The following is a 20,807-nucleotide window of genomic DNA, read 5'->3' as shown; positions in this document are numbered from 1 at the left end:
AATCCTCAGCTCTACAAACTATCGTTTTTAAATAGCAATAAAGGTTGATAATGTCACAATATAGTCTCCTGTTAACCAAGTTCATACATACTGCACAGAAACAAAAGAGGAAACACCCCCTAGGAGAAATAATTTGCATCTATTGAATAACTATCTTACATCTAAAATGGGGCACCAGATAAAGATTTCAATTTTTCTCTAACATTGATTTGATACATTAAAGAAGAAGAAGAGGAAGAAGAAAAGAGAAGAAGAAGAAGAAGAAGAAGAAGAAGAAGAAGAAGAAGAAGAAGAAGAAGAAGAGGAAGAAATGCAAGCAAAACTGGGAGAAAAATCATGGTCACATGACCCAAATAAAGCATGACAAGAAGATGGAAGATGTGTAGTCATGAGTAAGTCACATAAAACTGCTTGTCAGGACATTTTTTCCTCAGCAAGAGCCGAGGATTTATGGCCCTGATCTCTGTCCTTTCATGAGTTCCCACAGGGAGGCAGAGCAAAGACCTCATACGGTGCCCCTCAAAGTGCTGAAGATAGACAGTTTCAGTCTTTCCTGTGGAGATTGACGAAGAAGACAGGCTCCAGAAACACCTGCACGTCTGTGTCTGCAGATTCCGCATCCCAGCATTCCTCCAGACTACCCCCAGTCCTTGCCTAGAAATGTAGAGGCTTGCAAGCTTTGCTGGTGTTCACAACAGGCCAGTCCTCTGCAGGGGCGGTCAGTTCTGTCAATACATTGCGAAGATGGGTCCATGAGTGTTCTAGCTGAGAGACCACAAAACTCAACATGCCCCCACTTGCCCAGTAAGGCTCACTCCGTTTCAGAGAATTCATCCAGATGAGTCCTGGTGAATATTATGAGAACAGAGCTGGCATTGGCTAGTGCCCAGTAGAAACAGAACAGTATAAAAAGGGAAGCCAACGATATCAAAGGAACTGCTGTCTGCTCCCCAGAAGTCGGCAGCCCAGGTACTCAGCCAGGAGGCATCCAGGTAAAGTTCTGGTGACCAGTAGAGGCACAATAATGATGAAAAAGGAAAACCTAGACTCACAGGTGTGATCACATCAGAGTATTCTCGCCTGTGTCGGGTGCAGTTCTCTATGTAATCCCCGCCCCCACCCCTCCCCACACTTAGCCTTCCAACCCTGACGCTCTGAGCCCACCTCACGGGTCACCATCTCCCATTGTGCTTTTCTAAGTGGCTAGAAGAATTTAGTTATGTGTTTTGGGGCTACCCTTGATCTCAGGGGGATAGCTGCGTCTTCACCGTGTTCACACATTGCGCTCACTGCCTGGTTATTTTAACCATTGTCTTTCTCTCTTTCGGTGCTCTGCCTCTCTGAGCCCTACCTTCTTCTATGGCTGTCCTGCTGCCCATGGTCCTCCACTTCTGCTTGATCCCACTCTGACCTTCTTCTCACTCAGACGACATGTCTGAGAAAGAATCAGATAAGCTGGGTGAAGCTGCTTACTTATTACGACAGTTCAAAGTGAGTCATCTCCTCAGCAACGGGCAAAGAGACCCAGAGAATACCAAATAAAACGCATAATAACTATAACAATATGTTGCGGATAATACCAGTGACCTAGAGAGGAAGTGAAGGGGGGGGGGGTTTGTGAGCAGGGTTCTATTGATCACCCCTAAGCTTTCCTAACGGGCAGCCACTGATTCTCAATTTCCTGAACGCTGAGTATCCCACTGGAGTTGGAAGCTTAGCCCCCTCAGTTCTGCATACTGGGTAGTTTTGGAGGTGGAATAGAGTTGGCACACAGCTGGAGGTATTTGAGTGTCTCCCTTGAATTCATGTGTTTTTCTTAGACTCCCCTGGACCTCTGAGTATTTCATCCTAGTAAGAGACTCCTTCACTGAGGCAGAGCTGAGAGTCTACTGCGCTGGTCCATGGTGTTTTCTAGGTCACTCACTGCAGCTCCACAACATGTTGAAGAAAGACAGAAATCAATAAAGATTTAGATTTCATATTCTTGCAATTCCCAGTCCCAGGACTGATGCCAAGCAGCATACAGCAGTAGGAAAAGCTCCAAGGCTGAAAGACCACGGGCTCTGAGCACCTTTCTTGCAAATGAATGAGAGATGGGGGGATCTTTCAACATCTCTGAATCTTCATGCCAAATGAAGAAATGTAAGAGAATGGAACTGTCAGTCAGTACATAAGATGTAAGTCAGGCCAAATGAGATACCACACGAAAATGTTTTGAAAAGCATTAAATGCTGACAAAGAAAAATTTAATCTCATCCTTTGTAAAACTTATGAGAAAACAATGCCACTGAAAAGACCTGGCATTTTTTTCTTTTCCTTGTGTACTTGTGGACTAATAGTTTTTAATCAGCATTAGTTTTCCATTGTTTCTTTAACAATAGAGCTCTTCCACATATGAAGACACCAGCAGTGAATAAAAAAGACGTGTTCTAGCTGGATTCTAGCCAGTGAGACATGATCTGCAATCCCTCTGCTCGCACTCCACTCGCTCAAGTGAAGATAAGATGGCTGTGGCTCCCAAAGCCAGCATGGGCCAGGAGATGTTAGGGTGGAAAAGCAATAAAAATTATTAGTGCCCAAAGATTTTTACTTCAAACTTTTGATTAAATTTTTCATAAACACATCTTTAATTTTTGAGTAACTCATAATCTTCCCTAAGTGTTGCCAACATTGATTGGTAAGGTTGTTAATTATTTTCTCCACTATCAAGAGTCGGCTTCTAAGAAGCTGGGAGGAGACAAAAAGAGTGTCTCTCTCAGTACACAACAAAATGTGAATAAAATGTATGTGACACACACACACCATACATTCTCACACACACACACACACACACACACACACAAAATCACTGCAAAATGTGGAGAGTCAGACAGACACACCACACACTACAATATTCAAACAGACAGACAGATGGTCAGATACATACACACATATGGAATCTCACAACATGCAAACAGACACTCCCTAAACACCCTGAAAAATGTGAACACACATGCTACACATACACGCACATGCCACACAGACACACATATACACACATGTAGGCACACACACATCACACATAGACACACACACACCACCACACACACCATACCACACACAAACACACCATATCACACACAGACACACACCACAGACGTGTATATATCACATACAGACACACACACAGAGACAGAAAGACAGACAGACACACACACACCACATAGCCCATATATTCTCCAATCCACTTTTTTTATCCTGCTACTGCCAAGAGAATGGAGGGAGGAGCTCCAGCCTGAGGACCAGCAGAGTCACAAGAAGGGGCATTAGCTGGGGATTGTCTTCCTGTTAGGCGCTGGACATCTCTGCAGTTAGAGCTGATGTGGTTCGGGACCGAGGCTGATGCCTTCCCCTGCGACTATCACTGACATCTCTTCCGGCAGCATCAGCCAGCATGGAGCTGTGCATTCAATTTTCAGATAGCACACTGCATCCCACCTCTACAGTTCCGTCAACACAGAACCCTGGGGACATGGCCACTGCGATGCTTCTGAACGGAACCATACATGTGAGGAAGCCCACGCTACTCCTTCCAATTTTCTTAGCCCTGACCTGGGGGCAACATCAAGATGGCTTCTCCTCCTCACACTGTCCTGCTGTCTGCTCTCAACCTGAGGGAGGCTCATACACCATGCTCTCAGAAGTGAGGCGTTGGATGCCTTTTGATATAAGCCCTAAGGTTCCAGAGGAACAGTGTGAAAATAGCAGGGGACACCTCCAAGAATTCCTTGCCAAAATGTACAGTAAGTTTGAAAGAATCAAGCTGATGCTTTCTAGCCTGTTTTGACTTTCCATTTGAAAAAAATACTGAGCTGTGTGTGTGTGTGCGAGGGTGCACACATGTGCATGTGTGTGTCTCACATATGTTCGCATGCATCACAGTTGACAGTAGAGGCACGATTTTCAGGTTTCCATTCTGGCAGAACACTGGATCTTAACAACTGAACGTATTCTCATCCATGCCTGCGGTCTCCTTCCCTGCTTCCTCCTTTGGAGCAAATCATCATAAAGAGACATGTATATTTTGAGAGTCTCATCTCTACCAACTAAAAAGCTAGCTGTCCCCTTTAAATTTACATCTGTGTGTAGCTCCCAAGTTGCAGTGGCCAAAGAAGTCATCCATCTCTCTCAGCTCTTTAGTGGGATGGCGATGAGGAGAGAAGGGGGCGGGGTCACTGCGAGTGTGGTCCCATCACTCTATATAACCTCTGTGGGTCGGTAACAAACTCTCCAGAGGTCTGACATCTGGCTTCTTACATACTTGGAGGAACATACCCACCACATGTGTGACACAGTGTAGCTACAAATCTTGTACTCTGTGGACAGCCAGGTCTTCCTTGCTATTTCTAAGGACAACTTGTTCCACCTGTGGTCTTCATTTTCTCGCCGATATAATGAAGACTCTGCTCTATATAATGAAGTATCTACCCCCTTAGGCCAAATATATTTATGGTATAGCAGTGGGCTTCTCTTAGAACACGACACACGATGGCGTCCACTGATATCATCTCCTGTGGTACAGGAGATGCCAACCACAGTGTGAGAAAAAACAAAACAAAACAAAACAAAAACAAAAACAAAACAAAACAAAAAAACCAAAGCCACTTATCCATTGGAATCTGCAAGAGATGCTAGGCTCCCTTGTACCAGGCACTCAGCAAATACTGGGAGAGAATGGCCTTTCAACTCTGGAAAGAGCATTCTGAAGGCCCAGGAAGTGGCTTATGTAAAGCTGGCTTAAGCATCAAACATGCAGGACATCAATGAAATAGGCTTTCCAATCTGATTAGGGGCCTGGAGCCTTAGGCCTTCAGCTCCTTGAAAGGATTAATCTTATCAATTGGTGTAAAACCTTCTACCCTCTCTGATCTTCCAATTGAATGCCAGCCTAAGACTTTCTATTCCTTCCTCCGTATTCCTCTCCCCAGAAGTTATTGCCGCTGTGGATTGGAAAGGGCAAAGCCAAGGAACCTAGTGCAATGCAGCCTGTTTTCGGTTTCATACACGGTAGCTTGGTTCTCTGGTTGTGGCTGCAGAACAGGCAATGATCACGCAGGAAGACAGCAGTTCAGAGGCACTGCAGATGCTGGGTGCAGCATCCTTCTGAACCCCGTGGGATCGTCTCCGGCCTCTTCGTGGACTGACCTGGAAAGTATGGTCTGTCCTTATTGGCTCAGCCCCTGTTCTCTTAGACAAGTTTGTTCGAAAATGTCCTTTGTTTTGTGACAGCAGAATTGTGCCCCACAGAGCTAGAAGACTGACATTCTTTTGACAACTGAGGTTCTAACGCTAGGTTAGAAATGGGGGCTTTCTTCTGGTTTCTTTACTCTCACTCTTGTACATTTTTAAAAACTTATTCTTTATCTGAAAGATTAACACTGATAAAGTGCAGTCTCCTTAGGCATTACTAAATTAGTGTGTTTCCCCCAACTGTCCCACCAGCATTCATTTCTCAGGCCATAACTCACCCTACCTTGTGTCCACTCTCTGCTCCCTAAAAGACAGACTGGACACATGGCTTAGGGCTCTGATGTCAGAGTTTGCAGGCGAGGGGTCTCTAGCTATAGTCAGGATTACAGTGGTCTTGTTTAAAACCAGCTGCAGGGACAAACCATGTTATTCATTACTTAAAACCCATTTCAACAGTTCCTCAATTAAAAACTGAGTGAGAAGGGTCATCCAAGGGCAAAGGGTCTCTCTCTCTCTCTCTCTCTCTCTCTCTCTCTCTCTCTCTCTCTCTCTCTCTCTCTCTCTCTCTCTCAATGTTCTTTTGGGCTAAACCTGCTGCATTCAGCAGACTAGCCAAACCATGCATTTGTTTTCCTGTGTGCTTCTGTGGCGTCCAGGTTCCCAAGCTGACCCACCGAGAGTAGCAGAGATTCTACAAACGTTCTCCGTTTTTGTTTGTTTGTTTGTTTGTTTTTGGCCTCCCTTGACCCCCTCTACAACGGTCTGTTGGATACATTTCTATCCCACTTAATATCAGCCATCAGAAAATAGTGTAGAAAAGGAAACGGAACAAGATGGAAAGTTTCCAGCTGGATTGAAAACGAAGACAAAGAGGAAGCAGATGTCCGAATTAACCGCCAGAGGTCCTCAGCGTGGCCCTACTTCTTCAACGCCATCCAACGGAAGCACAAGACGCCTGCTTACATCCCCTTCCTAACCAGGAGCCAGCAGAGGGTCACCACCTAACCACCTGGCTGTTGTAGTCCTCGGTGACAGTCCCCTCTGTGGCCCCATCCTCTTTGGGCCACCGATGTGCTCTGTGCTCCCGCTGCAACCTCCGCTCCTCACGCCTCTTTTGGCGGTCCCTCTGGTGCTCTAGCTGTTTAGTGTGATGGTAGCGTTGCTGGAAGAGATCTTTTGCGTACTCGTAAAGCTGCATGTCGAGGAAATTCAGTTCTTCGATGTGCTGGCGGGCTCCCTCATTGATGTCCACGTTGGAAGCCCGTGTGATGTTGAACTGTGTGAAAGGAGAGATGAACTTCAGGTTGAATGTCCTCTCAAAGAGAAACTGTGTTTTCCTCTGGAACTCGGTGAGCCCGAAGAAGGCCATGCTCTTCAGGTTGCTCTTGGCACTCTGCAGCAGAACGGTGTTTCGCTCGCTCTCGTTCATGAAAGTCAAGTTGTAACAGCCCACCAGGCTGAGGTCTGCGAGCATGCGCACCTGGCGGTTGTTGGCCAGGTTGTAGCTGCAGTCCATGAATTCCCGCAAACTGACCCCAGACCAGTCATCCCCAGGGTAGCAGGTAGGCAGCTCATCCGGGGTGGGGCTCCTTCCATCACACATATGGAGAGAGGTTTTCCACGTGGCCCCTCTCTGGACATGTTTCCATTCACTCAGGTAACGCGACACTGGGTCCCGCAACATTGTGATGTAGTAGAAATTCCTGGAAGAGATTAGAGAGGAGGTCAGTGGTTGAGTTTTGTCGTTATGAATCGCCGGTGACTGTAGCAATGCCAAGTGGATGCGTGCTACCGCCCATTGCCCAAGGGAGACAATCGGCCTGAATTCGCACTGACAAATTGTGTTCTCCTATCTTGACATCACGGACCAAGTGTCAGTCCTAAGTTTATGAAGACTTTTCTATCCTTCCGAATGTGGACGGGATAGATGGGAGCCAAATGAATCATTTATTTACTGGTTCACTTACTCAGCAGTTAGTCACCGATAAGTACCGATGGCTTTAGTTTGTTATATGTAAAGTAGACGCCAAACGCTGAAAAATGTGCTCCTGCCACCCCCCCCTCCCGGAAATGGAAAGGTGTTACCCATCAACTGTTTTACTTGAGCTTTACGTAAAACTTTTCTAAGTTTGTACACGTCACTGCTAGAGAAAGAAGCACACGATGAATTGAAGTATATATCCAAGGTCAGAGGACTAAGAATGTCAAGACCAAAGCCCAGTTCTTCATCTTTTCTCATGACAGTGAGACTCAGATTTTAAGCTCAGGAGGGAACAAGTGAACTGCTCATCACACCCTTGCCACTTGAAGTGCATAAGAAGAGGCCTGAAGTCCACTTTTCAAAGAATCCACAGAGAGGACTACAGAAAAACAGAGTACACGCGAGTCCTCTGAGCTATCTTCCATTTCTGAAACCCTACTTTCCTCCTTGTATTTCCAAAGAATCCAACTTGATCCTGTCAGTCCCAGTCCAGTTCTTGTCTCATTTCTCGGAGCCTGCTCTAGAAACATAGGGCCAATCGTGTAGACTCAGAGTTGCCCTGGGGACACAAGTGTAGTTCTCACAGTGATCCACGTAGAGCCCCAGGCAGCCCCCTATAAAAGGCCTTGCATGCTTCCAACTGGCCAAGAAGTGGCCTGCTGTGGCCGGAGGGGAAGGACTATTGTGTAGCATGTCTACCCTCTGCTTGCCCTTGTCCCCAAGAAGGAGAAGACACAGACATGTGAGCTTGTTCTGTCTTAGTGTGTGTTCTTTGAAGAAGCATGACAATAAAGTAAGCAGATACACACACCTGATAGATGATGGGTGGATAGGTAGGTAGATGATAGATAAATGACAGGCAGATGGGCGATTGACAGGTAGATAATAGATCTACAGTGCTGCTGACTCAGAGGTGAGTGCATAGTAATTCTTTTTGTTTTTATTTAGTATTGAATAAACTAAGAATTTGAGAAGACAAGATGTCTTCAAAGATTACACTGGTAGTAAGTTATAGAACTTGGATTTAATGAGATCTGCCTTCCTCCCAGAGAACTCTTTCTTTGCAGTCATATGACAACAAAACAAAAAACTTTTGAAAAAACATTCAGCATGGAACTTGCTCTATATTAGCCAAAATAAACTACATGAGAAATCTTTACACACTCAGCTATAACAATAAAGATAGTTGGAAGATGAGTGGTGAGTTGTTTTTATTCTGATTTTCAGACATAATTGATAAAGCATTTTCTTTTACACCATGCCGTTGCTTATATCCTGCTATTTTCAATGCAGAGCCTCACCACAAATAGCTAGGAATGTGCTAAGGAAACTTCAGGATTTAGCCAGCACTCGGTGCCTTTCGCTGCAGTGGGAGAATTCCCTGGCACCGCCTTGGGCACTCAGCCTGAGGCCTGGCATTGCCCATCAGCATTTTTTATGACATTGTTATCTTTTTGCATTATGGAAGGATGATCCATCAGTGGAAGAACATGCCCTAAGAGGCATGCAAAAACCAGGAAATACATGACCTAACTTTTGAGCTCCCATTGCTGATCAGGTTCAGCCTGGAGTGGGCTTCGTCCACTGCGGCTGAGGGTTAGATGGTGACGGGCTTAGTGCCAAAGGCTTCATATCTCATCACCGCAGCAGAGACTCGCCTTCCTTCTGCAAACAACTTCATAATAACTACTATGGATACAGTAATGAGAAGGATGTAACTCAGGGGGTTATGCTCGCCAAGCACACTAGGGCAGTGGAATTTAAATTAGAAATGTGTTCAATTGAGCCGACTTAGAGCACAAATGGAGTATTATTAACTTTCCTGTTAGTTATACCAAGTGGAAGACATACAGAAGCATTTCAACAACAGTGGGATCCAGTGAGAGCAAGATTCAAGTTCTGTTATGTGTCTCAAATTTTATAATTGCCACATTAAAAAAAGTAACAGAGTTAGGAGTGTATGGAGGTAAGACTTCCAAAGTAGTGACATCAAGACCCATGTTAACTTCTAGGACCCTCTGTATCCTTTTATTTTGCTATTCTCCCATGCGTCTCTCATTTAGAGTCCCAATAGGATGCCTTCCCCTCTGTCCCAGTTTCCTGGTAAGTGAAGGCTTTCGTGGGACATGCCCCTTGGGCTAGTATGCAGATATAAGTGAGTATATACCATTTGATTCTTTCTGCTTCTGGGTTAACTCACTCATTATGATCATTTCTAGCTCAATCCATTTATCCACAAATTTCGGGAATTCCTTGTTTTTAATAGCTGCCCCTTCCCAGATCTAGCCAATGGTCAGAATATTCTCCACAGTTGAGTGGAGAGTGGGATATGACTTTCTCACGTACTATGGTGCCTCACATTTGACCATGTCCCCTGGAGGGGGAGACCTGGTGGCACTCAGAGGAAGGACAGCAGGTAGCCAAGAAGAGACTTGATACCCTATGAGAATATATAGGGGGAGGTAATCCCCCTCAGGAACAGTCATAGGGGAGGGGAATAATGGGAAAATGGGGGGGGGGGAGGAATGGGAGGATACAAGGGATGGGATAAACATTGAGATGTAACAAGAATAAATTAATAAAAAATAAATAAATAAATAAGTTTTTAAAAAAAAGACCCATGTTAATCTGCAAAATCACTTTTAAAAATGGTGTTATCTCATTTGAGAATACTAGAGTTAGGATTTCTGGTAACTTTGCTTTATCAGATATTAAGTGGGCACATGGTTTCAAAGTGCGTTTAAAATGACCTTGGGTTCAAACTAAACTATTTAACTTCATATAGCATTTAATAATGCCTAGTGGTGTTTATATGATTAAAATAAATCTCAGGCATCTTTGCAATTTATTACCCGAAGGAGTCAACTGGTTTATAAAATTAAATCTGACACCAAGACCTAAATCTACAACACAGCTTTGGCACCTATGTCTCAGGAGTGACTGTGGAGGGAGGGGCGGAAAGACAGCAAGAACCAGAGGAACAGGGATTTTTCTGAGAGCTGTACCTATCCTAGGAATGTTAGAAAAGTTAAGAGTCATGAAGACTCACCAATATGGGTGCCTACACATGAGGTAAACAAGGAGGACATCAATGGACATGTTAGCCTGTAATGCGGAAATCTCACAAGCTTTATCTCTAGGTAAAAACACAACAGGCTGCTAAGGGATGCTGAGTGCAAGAGAACCTCCCAAGCAAAGAGTATGCCACTCGGTGATCCAATACCAAGTGGGGAAACACTAATATAAGCAACAGCATATGGACAGAGTAGATTGAATTACATAGTTACTCTCTCTGTCTCTCTGTCTCTGTCTCTCTCTGTCTCTGTCTTTATCTCTCTCCCCCGCGCCTCCCTCTCTCTCTCTCTCTCTCTCTCTCTCTCTCTCTCTCTCTCTCTCTCACACACACACACACACACACACACACACACACACCAGTGATAAAAGAAAAGGAGCCATGAATTTAAAGGAGAGCAAGGTAGGTACATGGGAGAGTTTGGGGGAGGAAGAGGAGGGGAAAGTATGTGGTTATGTTATAATAAACCTTTTAAAAGTACAAGAATAGGACCTAGAAGAGTATTTGTACCAGTGAGTCCAAGTTGTCCTATGCGGGAACTTTGGCCATCGGTGGCTAACAGAGTTTATGAAGTGGTTAGCCAGACATTCACATGCAGATTTCACCTGCTTCTGTCCTGGATTGCAGCGGAAATACAAAATCAGAAAAACTGTAAAAGTAAATATAGAATCAAAGGATCGAAGTGCATCCAACTAATGAAGATAAAAAGCAGATTAAATTTATCTTTTATCATGTGGAAATTTTCTTTTCTGTGACTTGCTTCTTTTTCACACACAAGACAGTAAATCTTCATGAATTTTGCCTGCACCTAGGCCACACACACGCCCGATTTTAACGGTTGACAGAGCAGGTGCCCCTTCCTGATGTGGTGCTGATCTGCAAGGTTTCCTTCCCCGCAGCGCCCGTGTCCTCCCCGCAGCGCCCGTGTCCTCCCCGCAGCGCCCATGTCCTCCCCGTAGCGCCCAGCGCCTGTGTCCTCCCCGCAGCGCCCGTGTCCTCCCCGCAGCGCCCATGTCCTCCCCACAGCGCCCATGTCCTCCCCGCAGCGCCTATGTCCTCCCCACAGTACCCATGTCCTCTCCACAGCACCCATGTCCTCCCCGCAGCGCCCAGCGCCTGTGTCCTCCCGCAGCGCCCGTGTTCTCCCCACAGCGCCCGTGTCCTCCCCGCAGCGCCCATGTCCTCCCCACAGCGCCCATGTCTTCCCCGTAGCACCCATGTCCTCCCCGCGGCATCCATGTCCTCCCCGCAGTGTCACTGGTGATAGCGGAGCTTGTTCATGGTGAGAGACAGTTAAGCTGTGCTGTGCTGTGCCCTGGAGCACTGGGTCCTTCCTGTCTCGCCTTCACTTCCGGCGTCCATCACGCGCTCCCCACCATCACACCCCACCTTCCCACAGGGTGAAAAGGAACAGGGGAGCCAACAAGGGTCTGGAGCCTCTGAAACGGAGCCGAACACACCTTTACTCCTTTAAAGATTTTCTCTCAGGTATTTTGTCTTACTGACAGAAATCTAACACACCTCCCATGTCTGAACAACGGTAACTGGTAACTCGCTTTCTTCTACTCCCATAATTGTCAATTCGGTCTCTAATAAAATTATTCATTTTCTTAAAATGTGAAACTTTAGTTTTTAGGCACACTTGTTTAATAGTGGAATAGAAGGTAAAAATGTCTTAAAATAATAAGGCTGAGATACAGAGTCCTCTCATTGCATTCTGTTCCTTTAGCTCCATTGCCTAGGCCTAGGGAGAGTATCCTCCCTCAACCCACTCCCGTGTGTGCGTCTGTATGTGTGTGTGCGTCTGTATGTGTGTGTATGTGTGTGCGCGTCTGTATGTGTGTGTATGTGTGTGTGCGTCTGTATGTGTGTGTATGTGTGTGTGCACGTGTACATGCGTGTGTGCGTGCATGTGTGCATTTGTGTGTGCATGTGTATGTGCATGTGTGCACTTGTGTGTGAATGTGTGTGTGCATGTATTTGCATGCGTGTGCGTGTGCATGCGTGTTTGTGTGTGTGTGTCTATTTACTGATAAATTACTAATCCATTTTCCTCCTTTCACCTAGCCAGACATTCATATGTAACTCCCCTCCCCCCACACGGACGGACCCTTCTCTCCCTCACACAAGCACAGAGCACTGGGGAAGCTCCCGGATTAGCCATGCTCCCACAGGGACTTAAGGCACTAGTGGTTTTGATGAAGGGAGAGAAATGCTAAACACCAATTAAGGGGCAGACCTGCCAATCTCCTTGAACCAGAACCGGTTCCTCAGACATATAACTCTATTTGCCTTAGTGACAGCGTCTTCTCCCTAGATCTCTTACTTGCCACCCATTCCACTGAAACTTGGGTGAATTCACTTAGGAAAGCCTAAAGTAAAGTGAACTCTTTATAACTGCCAGGCTTCTGGCTCCAGGACAATAATGACAAATGCATTTGTGCACAGGAAAAAAAATCAGGAAATAGATGCTGTTGTCAATTTAGTAATTATTTTACTTGATCATAAGCATATGGTTCAGCATGGTTTATTGAGGTTCCAAGGCAACAGAAAACACACTTTTCAGTGGCTCTCATATTAAAGGACTCCACATACAGCACAAGGGAATTGCTTTCGGCTTTCACATTGAACATGTTTGTTCTTCGCTGGCTTGGTCCAAGGATCGTGCCTTCTTCCCCTGACCTTCCTGCCCACATCGTTTCCCTGTACTACATGGGTAAGTTTCATGCATAAATACACTGTGGCTCAGTGCCTCTCTGAGTCATACGCCTTGTACCCCATGATTCACAGAAGCTAAGGGCAACATCCAGCTCTCAGGAGACGACCAATTGCTGGACAAAAGAAATTGAGGATTGCACGAAATGCATGTATTTGGGTAACTAAGTACAACATTGCCTTTAAATTTGACGCCTTTTTTTCCTCTCTCACAATATTTTCATTATTATTAAAGGCAAAAATGTATACAGAGAGTGAAACAGTGTATATTTGCTTTTGCTGTTTGAGATACAGAAAGACAGTTAACACAAGGGGCAAAATGTTGACTATTTCATACTACAGCTAATTAGTAACTACTTAGTTTATTTTAGTTAGTATTAAAATTAATGATTTTCTACTCAGCTGCTTCAAGAAACTGTATTTCACATACAGGTTTATTATATAATTTGTTTCTTCTTCAAACCATGATTTAACGAATATATGCATACCAATGGCTTGCTGTATGTAAGGAACAGTTCTAAAAAGTGTGATAAAAAGCTTTTTAAATGCTCTCAAGTCCTGGGGATGTAGGGGTTCTGGGGTAGAAAGTGATATTAAATCACAAGTTATAGATGTAAACAGTGGACAGAAAGTTAAGAATGTTCTTTGTACCTTTCTAGCGTTGCTAAAGCAGCTCAGCCAGCACATAGGCATCATGACACAGGTTCATAGATGCTTGTTTCATATAAATGTATAGTAAAGAGCATAAAGTTGTCTAGAGCATTGAGAGCAAATTTCCCAGGCTCTGAACAACACCACTAACTTTTACAACCATGAAAACATGTCTTCCGAAGTATTAGAAGTTGATTAAAGCAGGTAGAGCGATAGAGAAACTTCCTGTGGCCAAAGTAAGAGACCAGCAGGGAAAATCTCTTGGGGATGTGGTGAAGAGGAATTCAGGACAGATTCAAGAAATCTGACTTTGTTTCCTCTGCCTTCTGTACTGATTATTTTGTGTAGGTAAACCTCTTTTCTCTTTGTTTATATTTAATACTTGTCATTCAGTGCTGTGATAGGCAGAGCACTAATGTGGCACAATGGTGGGGAAAGGAGTGTAAGATACTTGAATCACTTTGCATGGGATGACTAAACAACACTCACTGTGTCAAGCTATGACTTGACAACTCAGTAAGAATGCATGGGGAAGAACTTACAAAATCCTGGGCTCCCGAATTTGAATGAATGTGTTTCTCCCATGACTAGCTTAAGCCATATAAAATCAAATGACATTAGTGCTCATAGTAGTATATGCCCATAAAAACCACATAAGTGGGGACTCCTCTGTTCAAACATTTTTGCTATTAATTTCTCTCTCTGACTCCCCAGCCGAGCTTGAGCCCTCTTAGACATACCTTCAATTGCGGGAACCAATGAATGCCTTCTAAGTTGTGTAGGCCTCATTATAACCCGAGAAAGAGAACCTGGCTTGGCCTTTCTTGTCACAGGCCCTAAACCGCATGACCAAATGGAACATGAATGCTCCACTGGCCACTGTTTATGGAATGAATACACATACAAAATTTATCAGCCACAACTACATGGATTCCCGGACTGTGTAAAATATATAGAGGAAATAAGAAATTTCTCCGACTTTCCCTTGCCCTGCGGACTTTGACATGTGCACACAAGTTTCTTCAAAGCGGGTGTCGCCTGGACACCCTGAGCTGTGGTAAGGGACAGGCTTGGCCGCGGTGGAGAAGCTGAGACTTGGTCCTCACTGTGGGATGGGCATGGGAGAAGTGTGGGTTCTCAGCGCGGGCTGATAGGCACCATCTAGCAGTGGCTCTTAGTACGCCCTGCCCTGCTCTACATACACAGAGTGCAATCTTTGGGGTCATATGTGTGTGATGGGGGTGCCTAGGCTTCATGATCCTCAAAGCTCTGCACCTTCCAGGGACATGTGTGGCAGTGAGTGCCCTTTGACAGAGTGATGAGACGGTCCTTTATGCAAGCCCCGAAAACAAATTAAGGAACACAAGAATGATGGTCTAAGCAAGTGGGAAATGAGAAAGCATGATTGCTGGGTATCATGATAAAGGACGTGAGGAGGCTGACCGTGGTGCGTGTCAGGGGGATCGGTGCCAGGGGTGTCCGGCGTTGTGAGAGAAAGTGCAGACACAAGCAGGTGGTCATCTTGTCTCACACAGCAGCCACGCATCGTCCCCATGAAAGCCACCACACTCCTATCACTTCCTCCCTAGCTGCAACTTACAAAACAGCCGGACGCCCTGGTGAATGCGTTTGCATTTTACTCAAAGGCCTCTATTTTTTTTTTTTTTTTAATTCACCAAGTAAGGTGTGGAAGGGATGCCCAGAGAACTGGCCCTGGGGTGTGTGTGTGAGGCTTAGCATCCACACTTTCCCTGTGTGTCAACCCTGTCTTTACAGCACAAATCCTTGGGATTTAGGTACATGGCTATTTTTACTTTTTACTTGTTTTCCCCAATAAGAAGTGCAATAGATAAATTGTTATACACAAACAACATGGAACATGTGAAACAGAAAAGAAAAAACGAAGAAAATTAAAATGATCTGTAATTATTTGCTTGATATAAACCACAGCCTCCTGTCCTCCTCCCTCTCTTACACATGCACATACACACACTCATACACACATACACACAAACATACACATAGACAGACACACACATGCACACGCACTCACACATGCATACACACTCACAAACATACACACACTCACATACATACACCAACACACACACACAAACAACTATGCACACATACACAGAACACATTCACACATGTACACACATGTGTGTGTGCGTGTGCACACACACACATGCACGCACCCATGCACACCCACTCGCGCCCACACATACACCACCTTTTAAAGATCTGAGCTCGTTGAACCTGTTTTCAGCTTTATTACATAAAGTGAGTGGTCTATATTATTTTCCATTCTTCTATGAAGTACAACATTCTTCCATAAAACCATAATATTTGAATTCTTCATGGTCTATGTAATACATATGAATAATCTCTGTACTTTGCATAAGTAATCAGTAGCAGTATTAGTAATAAGAATGTGATGAAAATCCTAAGCCATAAATACTGTGCAGACAGCGAATTATAGAATTTCCCCCATCAAAAGCATGCTCCTAATACGGTGTCAAAAAACCTAAATGAAGTTACCACCAGTGTGCTACTGTAGGGTAGGATGCGCAGGACCGTCCTCGAGGCTGACAGTCGTGAGTTACTGCATACATGGCCACCTGAAGCCTACCGGATGTGAGACCAGGCTCCGCCCCCTCCCTGCTGGACAGTGCCATACTGTGAAGATGAGCCTTCTAGGGACATTCCAGGACAGTCAGGTGGGGCTTCATGACATGCTGGGTATGGCAACATTTTTTTCCCTAAAAGATTTATTCTTCATATAATGAGCAGCTGGGACATCAAATTAGGGATTCGACACGTGGGCTCTGGTCCCACTCTCCAGGGTTGCTGCAATATCGAAGCTGGCATCTGGATCAGAGAGACCCAGATCTCCCACCGTTTAAGTTCCATGCTGGTCTTCAGAGAGTGAGCCCTGGAGAGGCAGCTTGCTCCCTTTAATTATGGGAAGCCAAGGAGGCTAGGCTGACCAAACAAAAGTAGGAAATAAGAGGCTTCAGGACCCGCGTCATTTCATCTGCTAAATCCTACTTCCCCTGAGTGAGAGGATGCATTTATAAGCATGGTGAATTTTAAGTCCTGTCACGTCAGTTTCTTATATTGACAGTGAACCTATGAGCCTCAGACTCACTAAAATGCCGTGAATTTCTGGTGCTTGTCACATTTGCTTTCACTGTACCCCAAGTGGCTGCCTCAAGCATAAATTTCAGGGAATGCATGTTCCGGGGGCTTGTTTTTGCTATCTTGCCAGGCACAGACCCTCCCAGTACAGTTTCAGATGTGCGGAGGACGGCCCTCCTCTCATGCATTATTCACGGACGTCGCGCGGTTCGGAGGCGCCATGCTCTGCGCCGCGTCCCGTCCCTGGGATTTGGGCACGAGAGGACTTCTCAAGGCGTTCCCCAAAGCTGTGGTTTATGCATGTGGCTATCCACCTGGAGCCTCGGAGCCGCCCTGGAGTGAGATAAGGCCCCATTCAGTCTCCGCAGCAGCTCTAATCCCAGCCGGGCAGAGCCGAACAGCAGATAGTACACTCCGATTGTGTTATCAGGCCTGAAGTGTTCAGCCAAGCGCTCTTCTTAGCTAATTTCTCAGGCGCTGCTTTTAGGGGGATGTGAGAATTACACACGTGGGAACGATGCGGTGTCTGTTTTGTGATTCTTTAGCGCTGGCCAATTTGGAAAGAAAGAAAAAAAAAAAAAGTGAACCAGGGTATTTAAGAGCCAGGCACGTGTTCCAATATTTAGACCCACATTTGACAGCTTTGATGCACATTTTCCTAAAACATCATAGGGTTTTAAAAAAGGAAGAGAAAAAGAAATCATCTCTGTCTAGATTTTTTTGCCACGTGCTTACATAAAAGACTCTTCTATTTTAGGATTTTCCTACACTCTGCCACCAGGGCTGGGTGATCACTGCAGCATCCTATGCAGAATTACTGAGCCCTCTCCAGCAGATTCTGTCCCCCTCCAGGCTTTCAAAGCACGCACCCTGGAGCACAAATTCCAGACAATGACCAGGTGGGAAGCTGGTTGGAGCTGTGCAAGGTTCGCGTGAAACGAAAACGCACGCTAGCAGTGATAGTGGGTAGCATTTATTGAGTGGGTAGCAGCGATAGTGGGTAGCATTTATTGAGTGGGTACTGTGTCCAACTACAGACCGATTTAGCCATCAAAACCACCCTTGCGTCTCACAGATTTTTCAGATAGTGTTTGTGATTCCAGAGAGTCGGCTGCTTTTGACAGGCTCCTCCATCATCCTGTCAGGGCTGCTGAGGAGATGCACATTGTGACTTAATAGCTCAGTGACCCAGGCTTTGTTGAACTCGGAGCTCTAGAAGCATCTCAGGAAGGTTTGTGTTTACCTGTGGCTAGGGCCACAGAAGACCCCACAGAAGACCGGAGCCAGGAAGTACAGTGCAAGGACAAGCTGGACAAAGCATAGTAGAGGCAAAGGACCCCCCTCTTATCTCTGTGCAGTGTCACATGGCTCCAGGGAGTCTGCCAGATCCCTAGAGCGCTGCAGCATTCACTGGGATGATTTTCCCAGCTTAGCACTCCCCACCCTATGGGGACTGCACTGGAGGAATGTTGGGGGGAATTCCGGCAACTGTGTCAGTGTTTACTTTTCCCAAGGAATCTAGAGGCCGGACACTTCAGTGATAACACAGTAGTAACCGGTGCTTGGAAAGGTCTGTGCGAGAGAACTCGGTAACAACAAAGCTTCCTAGGCACCATGGTTTTCTTTTGGACTTGGTGTAAAGTCTCCTCTCCTTCTCTCCCTTTCCCTCCCCTCCCCTCCCCTTCTCCTCCCATCCCACCTCAGAATGCTGCAAAGATTCAGAGCAATACTTCATAAGGCTGCCTGAATCCTTAACTCGGCTATTGCAAGTCCTTTCTTTGGGAGGAGGAAATTCAAAGAAAACCTATCCAATTCACCTCATTTGGACCATGTGTGAGCACACATCCTTTTGTGAATGCTGGAAAACTCAGTTGAGATGCAGTGAGAAGAAAACAGGTTTTCACAGAGAAACGTCTGGGCTCCCTTCAGATCCACTTGCTCCCCAGGCTAACCTGGGTAAGTGGTGACATCTTTTGGAACCTATGTCACTCCATCTTATTTACTGGACCAGCTAAATTGTAAATAATTCCTTTGTAAGATTGTGGAAGGAGGCACTCAGCTACGCAGAGAGCCACAAAAGGCCGGGTAGTAATACCTAAAAGATCAGCATATGCAGATTTTACACTTAAGGCCCTTCCTTTCTCCAGGCGTATCAGAGCCACATAAGCTGTTCAAACACAGGGAAAATTGTAAATATTGAACAAGTTATGTTAATGACTCTTCAGTCCAGCGTGCTTTTTTATTTGTATAACACTTTTAGTTTTCAAAACACTTTGCTCATCCATTATTTTCATTTTTTCCTCCGAAAGTGAGTATGCCAGAGAGAGAGAGAGAGCCAAGGATACAGTCTCAGTCTAGATGTACACAAGATGAAGCTGATGGGAGAAATGAAAGGGTTTCCCTAAGATTAAAACCAAGGGGTGCTGGTGGTGGCACTGTAAATGATTTTTGTGTAAGATTGTAAGGGGAGAAGATCCGCTCTTTCCTCTCCGACACTGGCGTACTCTGTCTGCTCCACACATCTGCTGATGGTGTCGCTCATACCAACTGCTGGGCTACCTTATCGGGAAGCAATGGACACGGGGCAGACCCAGTTTGAGCTCAAAAACACTGGCAGCCATTTGTGACTACCGCACTTCCTTTTCCTTTGCCCCAAAATATGAAAGGAAAACTCAAGATTAGAGCCCTGTGTGTGCCTCTATATTCCTTCGGTGCATATATTAACTCATCTTCTCTTTCAAACTAAGAGAAAACAAGGACTCATGGAAGTGAACCAAATCTACTACAGTAGGTATGCTCCCTTTGGCATTTTAGAAGACCGTGGAGGAATCATTCTGAAGGAACGGTCTTCACTGTTGAGGAGATGGTGCTATGGACTTCGAAGTGGGCATGAGTGTGATGTTTAGTGGTCTCTGTTCTCTGGATGCAAATTCCTGTCACTTCTGTTTTGATTCATTGTAATAGTTTATAAAGAGGACCCTCCCTCTTACCAACTTGTCCATCCCTGGAGTTCACACAGTAAAGATGGGTATTTGATTCATTTTGTTTCTCGGTTTTCCAAAGAGTGGATTGCTTTCCTATCTCCTCCCTATGGGGCTTTCTGTTGTGACTACTGACTTTAAAAACATTTATATCAGCCGGGCATGGCAGTGCACGCCTTTAATCCCAGCACTTGAAGACGCAGGCAGATTGCTGTGAGTTTGAGGCTAGCCTGGTCTACAAAGTGGGTCTAGGATTAACCAAGGCTACATAGAGAAACCCTGTCTCAAAACAAAAACAAAAAACAACCCAAAACTCTCATATCATTATAAGCTCATGAAACTAAATCATTTTTAATATACCAAAACCAGTGTCCAGATTGATGTTAAGAATATGCAACATTTAGCCATTGGAAGTTTATGCAGAGGGGCTTCTTAGCCTTAGCACACGCAAACACACACACACACACACACACGCACACACACACACACTCACACACACACGCGCACACACACGCACACAACCAACGAAAAACTCCTTCTAAAAGAAGACGAAGGAAGATGGTAGCAGAGCTGAAAATGGCTTCAGTTCCAGAAGAAAGAAGTGACCTCCACTCAGCAGGTGTCCAGGACCGTGTCACCTGTGTACCATCATCTGCTTCAGTGTGTTCTTCCAGGCAGTGGGAGGGTCATACACGCCAACTGCATGTGTGCACAGAAGGCTAGTGGGACAGGCACCACCTTTAGCTTTCACTTGGGGTCCCGATAATCAGGGAATCTCTCTCTCTCTCTCTCTTTTCCTCCTTTTCTTCTAGTCTTCAGTCACCATCTGACATTTGTCTCTGTACTAGGAACGACAGGCAGAGGCAGTAATTCATTTGTGACTAAATGCCAGTGTCATTCCACAAACTAATCTAGGAGAAACCAAATTATGCTGGAAGTAATGTGGAGCTCTAATCAGGTTCTCTCCCAATTCACTTACTCGGGATAATTAGCAGGCGCTCCTTCCAGGAGCCCGTGTCACATGGACACTCAGTGG

At 45.3% G+C, this 20,807-nt stretch overlaps 1 protein-coding gene across 1 annotated transcript in view; it reads right to left on the bottom strand.

The window, feature by feature from the left end:
• Positions 1-5,958: 5,958 nt before the first annotated feature.
• Positions 5,959-20,807, bottom strand: part of Hs6st3 (heparan sulfate 6-O-sulfotransferase 3) — a 711,627-nt gene continuing 696,778 nt past the window's right edge. Inside the window, exon 2 of the mRNA XM_051160971.1 lies at positions 5,959-6,932. Within this exon, the coding sequence (XP_051016928.1) occupies positions 6,224-6,932 (709 nt within the window). The 3' untranslated portion in view covers positions 5,959-6,223. The remainder of the gene's footprint in view (positions 6,933-20,807) is intronic.

Source organism: Acomys russatus, chromosome 18 (genome assembly GCF_903995435.1).
Source record: "Acomys russatus chromosome 18, mAcoRus1.1, whole genome shotgun sequence".
NCBI lineage: Eukaryota > Metazoa > Chordata > Mammalia > Rodentia > Muridae > Acomys > Acomys russatus.
Note: the sequence above shows the minus strand (reverse complement) of the source record. Positions and strands in the feature narration are given on the sequence as shown.